General features: G+C 41.1%; 1 protein-coding gene across 1 annotated transcript in view; it reads right to left on the bottom strand.

The window, feature by feature from the left end:
• Positions 1-216: 216 nt before the first annotated feature.
• Agk (acylglycerol kinase) overlaps positions 217-10,650 on the bottom strand; it is a 76,615-nt gene continuing 66,181 nt past the window's right edge. Inside the window, exons 12-16 of the mRNA XM_021190579.2 lie at positions 10,047-10,194; positions 9,501-9,598; positions 4,239-4,309; positions 2,255-2,339; positions 217-1,227 (exon numbers count right to left, since the gene is read on the bottom strand). Of these exons, the coding sequence (XP_021046238.1) occupies positions 1,090-1,227; positions 2,255-2,339; positions 4,239-4,309; positions 9,501-9,598; positions 10,047-10,194 (540 nt within the window). The 3' untranslated portion in view covers positions 217-1,089. The remainder of the gene's footprint in view (positions 1,228-2,254; positions 2,340-4,238; positions 4,310-9,500; positions 9,599-10,046; positions 10,195-10,650) is intronic.

Below are 10,650 nucleotides of genomic sequence, written 5' to 3'. Positions count from 1 at the left end.
TGAGGATGAATGTAAGGATGAATATGATCAAAATATGTATAAAATTAACAAAGAATCAATAAAAATGTTATATTAAAAAAGAAAAAAATCCCTTTGTTCACAGTAGTATAGAAATATACCCAAGGGAGAAAAAAATAATTTAAAATTTTCAAATAGTAGAACTCTAGTTTACTAGTTAATTTTTATAAATAAGGGGTACATTTAGATTACACTGGATATGTTTAAAAGAATGATGAAACAGGTTTTATTTTCAAACAATATTTACACAACACTAGTAAGTACACTGACGAGGGTTTAACTTCCCATTGAAACAATAGATGTCAACACAAATATGTGATTTTTAAAAATATATATATATATATATAATACATTTAAGTTTATGAAGTAGACTTAAAACACTTTCTCCTGGTATGGTTGATTCACCTGGGGAAGCCATCTTAAAATGAAGAACCCTAGCCTTCTGCCAGGTTGAGTTACAAAGTTTGGGGGTGGGTCCCAGATCAGTTAGTTTTCAACATGCGTCTCAGTTGTACACATGCAAACTAACAATGAGGAAGCACTAGTTTGTTTTAAAATAGCGTTTTACAATATGTCTGCCATGACTAAAGAGGGAACAACGTCACATTTGCTTTCCAGATGAGACCAACCAACCAAAGCAGAGAGCTCACAAAGGAGCAGCGCCCATGAGAGAGCCTAGAAAGAGGGAGAGGCTCCCGGAGACAGCAGTTGCTTCCCTGGGATGCCCCAGGATGGTCGGAGAGCCAGATTCCACCCTCCACTGTGGGACAATCACAAAACTCTAGCCCTTCCCAACTCAGTGAGTGCAAGAACGTCCTAGAACCAGCCTGAGACAACCACTGTGTAAGAGGGATCAACTACCTCAACATAAGGAAAGCAGGGGTTAACATGGTACTGACCACAAGTGCATGACATGGTATGTGCTCTAGGAAGAAAACAGGAGGGGTTGGGGGTACTTGCCATGAATTCCCTTGGGATCCTGTGACACTCTGGGGACAGAAGCACACACACCCCCTTGTGGTCCCACTGGTGGCTTGCAGTGCAGCCTGGGAGTGCCCGCCATGCTACCGCTCACTGGGATGTGCTCTGCAGCATTTGCTCTCTCTTCCTCGGATCACAGAAGAACTGCAGTTTTCTGGGCAGTAGTTTGACCTCCACAGGCATGGCTTCATACTCCTCACTGTCAATGCTGAAGGAGCCCTCAGTTCCCTAGAGAGAGGAGAGTTCTGAGCACAACTGAGACCTTACTGCATAGGAAAGTGTCTGCAGAGGACTCAGCTTAACAAAAATCTACCAGTCCTGACTGGTTCTGGAAACAACTCTCTAGTCCACAGAGAGGGATTTTTTTCTTTTTAATAACTTCTATCTCAAGAAACACTTTGGAGCTTGAATAAGATTAAAATTTTAAAACATTTATCAAAAGGCAAGAGCTCTTACATATTATAGATGCATGAAATTGTCAAAGATCATAATCAGGATATCCACTATGGAAGAAATAAATTGATTATAGGGCCAGAGACTATAATTCTCCTTAGCAAAACCAGCTGATACTCCTGAGAGGTGCGTTGTGTCCACTGATTCATTTTCATTATTCCCCGAGACTCGCTGGTCTTCAGACTTGGATGTGTCAGCACTAGTATCATTAGACCCTGTGGAGTCCTGCCATAGCTCATTTAATTCAGCATTTGCTCCATGAAACTATGGTGGCCACACATGTCAACACCTTGCATTTGCCTACAGTTTCAATGCAGTACAGCAACAGCATGGTCATAACTCTTTAGAGGCCCGAGTAAATCTGACCTTGGGCAGCAGCAGTCAAATTACCTTCAATTCATGTATCTCCACTTTTTTATTCCTATTTACAGAAGTTGTTATTTTAAGAATGGTACTCTATAGCATACTTTCCAGGAAAGATAAAACCCGATACTCACCAGATAGAAAATTCTTCAGATAATACTATCATAAACATCTTTTGCATTATTGGCATGAAGAAACAAAAGTTAGGGGACCTAAGGATCACTTTGAGGGAGAACCTTGGCCTAGAGATGCAAAGCCTCAGAGGCCTGCTCCAAATCAGTAACGTAGAAGTGTTTGCCTTTCTTTTCTGGTCTCCCTTAACTCAGACCTGATAATGAGTTGTCAAACAGAAGGTACCTAAATGGTAGACGTTACTATGGAAAGAGGAAGAATGGAGAAAAAGACAAATCAACTCAAAACAGCTTGTGGTCCATCTTACCTCAGGAAGAACCAGAGTACAGTGGCTGGCTTGGAGGCACTCGGTGCCAGCTGCACGCAGACCAGGGTCTCTCACCTTCTTACTTCTATTAGTATAAGAAAAACCAAGGTTGGAATCTTTGATGGCAACTGCAATAGACCTCAGAAAAGCCCAGCGATGAGGGCAAGAAAGGGAGAGTGCAGAGACCAGGGCTCAGTGAGCAAGTGTCTCCCTGGAGTCAGTGTTGGGATACACTCTACAAGACTGACTGACTTGCTGTGGAGTGAGAACTGCATACAGCTGCCACGAAGTTTCTCTCAATTTTCTTAATTTTTAAATGGTTCTACATCTATCTAGTTGTTCATCTCAAATTTAAAAAGTAGGATGTAATTCAGCCATTTGAGAAAAGCATCAAATTTCTGTTCCTTGGTCCTTGTGATCCTTTATTAAGGGCAAAGTAATTTATTCTACTTTAGGGTAGATAATTCTTTTATCCTTATAAATAGTCTTATTTTCTCATCACTCTCCATAGGTAACAGCCTCCTCAGCACATTGACCTTTGCTAAATGGCCTTGGAGTAAAGCAATCAGACACAAACATGCAAGACCTCAACACACATGTATTCCATTTGGTTAATTATAGGAAATACAAAAAGACGGGAAAGGATAGAGGGAGAAGTTTAAGTCCAGCCTGAACTACTTTGGGAGTTAAAGGCAAGCTGGGGCTATGAGACCCTGTCTCAAAATATATATATATATATAAAATCTTTTGTTATTTTGAAATAGCAATTTTTTCATTTATGAATTTGTCATCAGAGTTTCAAAAGCAACTTCATCACGTTTCATTGAGATATTTAGTGGACACATGAGTTACACAAATTTACTTCTCTTAAGGACCAAAAGGAAACTTACTTAAAGAATGCTGAACATAATACCATTTAATTAATTGATACAATGGGGTTTTTTGTTTGGGTGTCAGTTTTATAAAGGAGATTTGAATATGGCTGCTCCCACTAGCTAGACGCACTTAAGATACTGTGGGATTTATGCACACTGTGGAAGGGACAGGCTTTTTCCTTCTTTTTTTTCCTATACAGCGAGAGTAATCAAAGGCTGCAGAAGGGACCATTCAGTAGCTGAAGAATTTGTATCAAAGGCGAGAACAACACAGACTAACGAAAAGCATGCTGCAGCCTATGCTGAAATAGATAATGATGCAGCCATGGAGACTCAGTTGTTGCAGCAGCAATGTCCAATCCCTAAATGGGCACGAGAGGGAGCACCAGGACAAAGCAAAGGCGGCTGAGCAGATTATTGGTTGGCATGGGAACATACAGCTCCTTAGATACTTTGAGGATGTCTGGAGAGTTTACAGAATACTCAGCCAATGAAATTCCAGCCAAGACAGGAGTTAACAAATCAGGCAGGACTTGGAAGAATCTACTGTATTAGAAAAGGGGAAGCCTAGGAAATGTCCAGGTAAATATTCAGTGTCCTTTCAAGTTTGTCCTTGATGTTCTGGGAATGGGAAGACAAGGTGAATAGCAAGCGCAGTAAAAGTCACCGGGAAGTGCTACTCAATGTCAAAAGCCTCCTTGAGACTGACAAGTAGTCCTGAGGTAGTAGACATGATGATAACCTTCCATTTTACAAATGGGAAAGGACTCAGACAAGTGAACGACCTTAGAGTGCCAGAGCCAGTGAGGAGGCAATCAAGCTCCCTGACTGGAAACTATAGTCCTTAGCACTGCCTGAAACACTGAATTCTTTAATTTCAATGGAAAGGTAGACTCTTACACTCTGTTCTTCCCAAAATGAGCAGAGAGGGCAAAAGTACACAGGCAGCAGACATGCCAGATCCATTATAAAAAAAGAAGGCCAGAATTCCCAGACAGACAAGGCCTTTGGCAGGTCTCCATCTTAAACAGACAGCACACTCTGAATAGAAAGGTTTGAGGACACCAGTAACTTGATAAAGCCCCATTTCCTACAGACCAGGCACTTACCCTATGATTATGAAATCTCCTTTGCTGACAGTGTCAGGCTCAATGCAAATGTTCATATAGTCCTCTTTGCTCTAGAAAGATTAAAAAATGGGAATGTTGGAAACTGGGCTAATGAAGCTGTTGCCCACAGGTGTCTGGGTTCTCTAAAATCTTCTAAATGCAACTGGAGTAGAAAACAGCAACCTATTTATTCCCCAATAACGATTGCAAAACTTGATGGTTCCATCCATGCAAAGCTCTGAAAGCCTGATGCAGAAGGAAGTGCTATGAAGAGAGTCATGATTTCTGTGCCCCTCCTCAGTTTCCTGCTGGTCATTAGCAAGCAGCAGCAGTCAAGCCTTCAGTTAAGCAATCCCAACACTTCTGTATGGCTTCTTGGGGAAGTTCACAACTTGCAGGCCCAGGAGAACATACACAAGCCTCTGTGAGCCGTTGCCTGAGTTTCAGAGGTACCACTAAAGCACAGCTGTATCTCTCAACTAGGAATTAAAAAACACAATGTTCTGACATAATGACTGCTCAGAATTTACGATTCATATTTCATCCAACTACCTACTAAGAGTCAGCCACATTTCATCCACCCTCAGAATATTTGGGTTAACACAGAAGGAATTTTGTCCACAAAGAACTTACATTTCACTGAAGGAGTGCACAGAATAACAAAGCAGTATATTACTGAATGTAGCAGAAAATGGGTATACTAGAAGTACATCAGACTATATTACAAAATGTCATAAACAGTCAAGGAGTCTGAGATTGCACTGGTACAATTTTTAAAAAGGATTTATTCCATTTACTTTATGTGTAGTATGTTTTGCCTGCATGTATGTCCATGGAGGTACCCATGGAGGTCAGAGTTAGATGGCTTGAGCTTCTGGGTAAAGCCCTGGGTCCTCTGGAAGAGTAAGAATGCTCATATGCTATGCAGCCATCTCTGCAGCCCCAATGACTAATATTTTAAAGTGACCTGATCTAAAGAAGCCCAGGAAGTCAGAAAGGAAGGAACACACTTAGCAGGGGAAGCAGTTGTCACCTTTTAGCAGGTATCCGTGGAGGGTCGATTAACATTAGGATTTGTATTTGTTGATTAAAAGTTAATTTAAAAAACAGACTCAGCTCTGCCACCATTCTCAGAGTTAGCTCAGTAGGACTGTTGTAAAGCTAAGAATTTTTATTTCAAACTATTTCCTGGTAATCTGATGTTGCCAATTTAAAGATCATACTTTAAAAAACACTATTTCTAGGGACAAGCCAATCATCCAAAGGGAACTTTAGGTAGGGTTGCCCCTGGAATGTATAGACTGAGTGGTAGGGGAAAGGAAAATGGATGACTATAGAGGGGAAGAGTGCATCTGTATGGGTGGGGCTCTGGAGACCACTTTAGGGAAGGTGTCTTTTAGGTTGAGTGAAATGGAGAGGCAGTGGAAGGCTCTAAGGAGGGAAATGTTCTGGCTTGTTTGTAATAGGGTCACTGCCTGCTGCGCTAAGAATTGAGACAGAGGTCTAACTGCAGAGGGAGGGAGTGAGCCAGGACAAGACATTACAGAGAAATGAGAAGGAGCCGTGAAGGCTCAGTGGATGCCAGGATGGCATTGGAAGAGGTGAGGAAGAGGATGAAAACTAACTAGTGACTAGGTCTAATGCCCAGGAGATAAAGGGAAAGGAAACGGGCATGTTTAAACTTGCAGTGGGCAGCAAAGCCATGCTCCAGTGAGAATGGATATCAACATGTGTTTTCTGTTAAGAAGCAAAGAGAATTATCTCAAGTTTCTCTGATGGCCACTAGATTCTACTGGGTGCTATAATATGGTAGCGTGTTTGTGTTCCACTAAAGTCCACAGAAACTTGAATTCTGTGTGATTCTAATGTATTAAAATAACATCCTAGCTTCAAGGAAGCTGGCCAGTTGGGCCTATGGTTATTCTCTGCTGACAGCTTTCCTCAGCTTTGTTAGAGGCATGGCTAGGTTACCTGGAAATGGCAAGTCTATGGATTAGCCTCCAGATTTTGGTAGAGGAAATATAAGCCTGGAATAAGACTAATTTTGTCCATATGGAGAAAATGCCTTTTTAAGGATCAACACCCCAGGCCTGACAACAATTTTCACCTTTATCTTATGGGCACACACTTTTGGTCCTGTGATGTGAGTGAATCTCCCAGGACTGAGCCTGTTTCTTGGGAGGAGTTCTTTCTTCAACTCAGATAGTTTCTCATATACATATATCAGTGAAGATACAAAGCCACACAGATCTTCGTGGATCTGTCAATTCCTGGCTCACTCCTCAAGGTAGTTTTCTTTCATTTTGCTCTGCAATTCTTATTGCCCAGATGCCCCTGAAGTCTCAAAGATGCCTTCCCAGAAGAGACCATGGACTCCTGGTAAGCTCATGTCTATGCTGTGGTCTCTCAAGCAGGAAGCTAGGACAGGGACATGGCCAACCTCATCTGAGTACCTTCTCTCTGGGACCGCTGTCATATACTACTTATTTCTTGCCCCTAGTAACTTCACAGATTTTGTTCAGTGTTTAAGATAAGAAGGTAAAGTGATTGCTTGCTCTATATCTTGGCCAATAGTCTCACATGCATTCAAAGACTAACTCATATTGGTAGATTCAGTGAAAATCTTATTGCCTTAATGGATGATGAAAAGATACTTGATAGAATTTAATGTCTAAGGTATTTAAAGTTAACAAAACTCTTGGCAAACCTAGCAAAGTTTTCCTTATGAGAAACTTCCTCGTCTAATAAAAGGTATTCCCCAAATCTATCGAATTTAAGAACAAAGCAATGGCCCCCATTAGCATTACTCCTGGCTGGCACTTTTTGCTGTTGATAATAGCAAAATCTACACCAAACCTAAAATAACTCACAGGCAAACACAATTAGTAAGAATTTAACTAGGATGCTGCTCACAGGCAAACACAATTAGTAAGAATTTAACTAGGATGCTGACTCAGCATCAACACACACACACACACACACACACACACACACACACACACACATACACACGCGCGCGCGCGCGCGCGCGAGAGAGAGAGAGAGCACACACCCCAACTACATGTCTGTCTCTTCAGTCAGAGAAATGAAGTTTTAAGAGATTATACTGATAATAGTATCGAAAGTAAGATAAGCATAAGCATACCTACCAGAAGACAAGTACTATAGAGAAAAACCATAAAACACCTTGAGATACTGAAGCCCTCAGTAAAGGAAGAGATACATCACGTTGATATGCCACAGGGTCAATACTATAGAAGTGCCATTTTTCCTCAAGTTGTATGTGTACAATGCAACCTTGTAAAACGTTTATGAGGAACCTAATGAACGTCCTCGAGTATTTATAGAAAGCATGGGATGATGAGATGGCTCAGGAGGGTTTGCTGCTGTTCTAGAGAAGCGCGGTCCAGTGTCTAGCACCCACATCAGGTGGCTCACAACGATCTGTCCATCTCTAGGGGAAAGAGTCGATAGTCTGATCTGATCAACTGGCTACTGGAATAAGGAAACAAGATTGGAGCCTTTACCTGTGCTATTCGCAAAACTCAATTACAGGTGGCAAGTTTTTTAAAAATAACAATGCAAGAAACCATCACATGAAAATCATTTAAAATCACTCAGCAATATATGATGAGCATCTTGCCACATTAGTAAATATAAAGATTATATATTAGTTTAAACAAAAGCATTAATATTTATTTACTCAATCTATTTAATATACTGTGCCATGAAAGAATAAACATGCTTATTTAAGAGACATTAAATTTCTGAAATTCCACAATCCTAAAGCTGTTTTCCTATTATGGATATATTATTTTAATGATAAGTAAACATTTCAGACTAGTACATGACAGCTATAGTATGTGAATATTTTACTGTATTGGCTCTTGCAGAGTGGTGAGGGAAAAAGAAAACTGACTGTGCTCCACTAGAGATAAGAAGCAGTGTCACGGACCTTTGTAATTAGCACAAAGATAAGAGCATTCAGCGGCCTGAATGTGGCTCATCTAGAGCTGCAATCACAGGCTCACTGCGCTCAATGCATTCAGAGAGATTCAGTCATCAGAGAAAAGAACAATGGCAAAAGATCAGGAGCAAAAACTGGAACTACAGCGTTACTACAGACTGAGAATAAAGAGAACGTGTAATAGAAATATTATCTTCGTCTCAAAAATCTCTCACAACAGAGGACTTTTCAACCTCATCACTTCATGGTGGTTTCATAATTCTGTGTTAAGTAAGGGAAGACTGTGGACAGTAAGTACTTACTTGCTGGTGCCCACAAACTAAACAACTGCACCCCTGCCATGACAAGAGGTGTGCACTACTGAAAATAAATAATTACAGCTTACAGCCTCATGAAGGCTAAGAGAGGGCCCAGCTCCCCATGCACATCACCATTGAGTGCTACCGGGCTGGGTAACACTCGGGATCCAGTAGTTACTATCTCAGCTGCTGTTCTTTAACACTTTTTCTTCACCCTTAGTATAAAATACAGTTAAACGGTCTTGCTCAGACACACATGGTGTAAATCTGAGAATAGTATAGCTAATTCATGTAAGATTCTTAGGACAGTGACTCCCATGTAATAAACATGAGCTATTTTTCCTAAAATGTTTCCCTTTGTGAAGTTTCTATTTTTAGCCTTTGGCCCATTGTTTAATATTGTCTCTGTTCATTCCTTATTGATTTACTCGAGGAGTCTGTGATAGGAAAGCTAATAATTGCTGGTCTGCCACATCCTAATATTCTCCCCAACTGTCATTCTGCAGTTTATCTTTTTAAATAAGTAGATGAATGTATCAACATAAAATTTGTCTTAGGTATCATGCTTAGAAAAACTTCTTTGTACTTTTCAAATACTTAATACTTAAGTAGTTTTATTATTTTGAATTTAGTTCATTAATTTAACTGGAATTATTTCCAAAGGTAAAGGGGGCTGGATGTGTCTGCAAATATTTCCCAGGAGACGAAAATTACTTGTATAAATAGAAGACAAGTCACCTTCTGGTCTGAGCCTCCAGGCCATGCAAACATGATCAAAATGCGTGTTCAGAGCTCCTTGGCTCCTGTGTCCCAATGCACTCAGCTCCCACTTCCCAGTGTAATTGTTTCTCAAAGGCACACCACACCTCCCTTTCCTTGAGCCTTTCATTTCTATGCTCAGAGTAAAGCAGAAAAATACTGAATCAGTGCAAGAAAAGCACCTGTCACTTTTTCCTCAGACACCAAATTCATTTTTTAAAAAGTGAGTGCACTTACCATGAAGTCGAGTTGGGTGTTTCGAGTTGTGATGGACAGTTCAATGGTGGACAGCTGTACATCTTTCCAGACCTCAGGACTCACCTCTCGGGAGGAGGCTGTGGGAATCCATCAGACATGGGTCAGTGTTTCTACTGACACTTCACACACACACACACACACACACACACACACACACACACACACACACGGGGGTGGGTGAGGAGTTGGGGGAGGGAGGGAGGGAGGGAGGGAGGACCAGAGACTACTGAGCTTCCCCAGCCCTTTGTCCAACTCTATTCTTTACTTCATTTTTCTGACATTCAGGGATAAACACCAGGTTCTCTATGCCTAAAGCATCCTCAGTGAAAGCAGCACAATAGCACAGATGTCAGTGACAAAGAGTACAAGGAACAGTGCTGCCTAGTCACAAAACACTGAAGCCTGTCCTGACAGCACCCAGGAGTCTGAACTCACCAGGAAATTATCTAGTACTGATTCTGGGTGACTGCTCCAGGCCACTTCTAAGCTGAACAGGGCTTGTAATCTAGTCACCACATTGCTCACCATCCTGTGGCTGTGCCCAGAATGAGGCAAGCCTACGTAATATTCTCCTGTACAGAGACGGCCTGGGAGGAGTCTCTTCAGGCTCAATGGGAGGTCTCTCTATAGGTCCCGTATAAGAGATGGAGGCTTGATGAGTCTGAGGCCACTCCTGTTAATGAAGAAGAAAACAGCGTTCATCATGTACACATAATTCCTAACTCAGGGGGCTTTGCTCTGCAAAGGTCAGAATTCTAATAATTTGTCTCTTCAATGAGCAGAATTCTCCCCACTTGGGAATATGAAGACTTCAAACCTTACCTTAAAAACCATGAACATAGTCATTGTGTATGTTCCCTAACATACAACAGAAAGAAAAACAAACTGAATTGACAACTACTGTTTACACTTACTTATCCAAACAACAGAAATCAATATGAATGAGCAGAGTGGTCCTATGCTAAACTTACCCTCAATTTATCGATGGCACACAAACAAGTAATGAAATCAGTTGCATCAAACACCCACTTCAGTGCTGGTATCAGACTCCACAAAGAGGACAAAATTCAAATCCAGCCTGAGGCCTCTTCATGCTTCAAAGCCCATCTTTCTCACACTAGATACTTTT

Source organism: Mus pahari, chromosome 2, assembly GCF_900095145.1.
Source record: "Mus pahari chromosome 2, PAHARI_EIJ_v1.1, whole genome shotgun sequence".
Taxonomy (NCBI): domain Eukaryota; kingdom Metazoa; phylum Chordata; class Mammalia; order Rodentia; family Muridae; genus Mus; species Mus pahari.
Note: the sequence above shows the minus strand (reverse complement) of the source record. Positions and strands in the feature narration are given on the sequence as shown.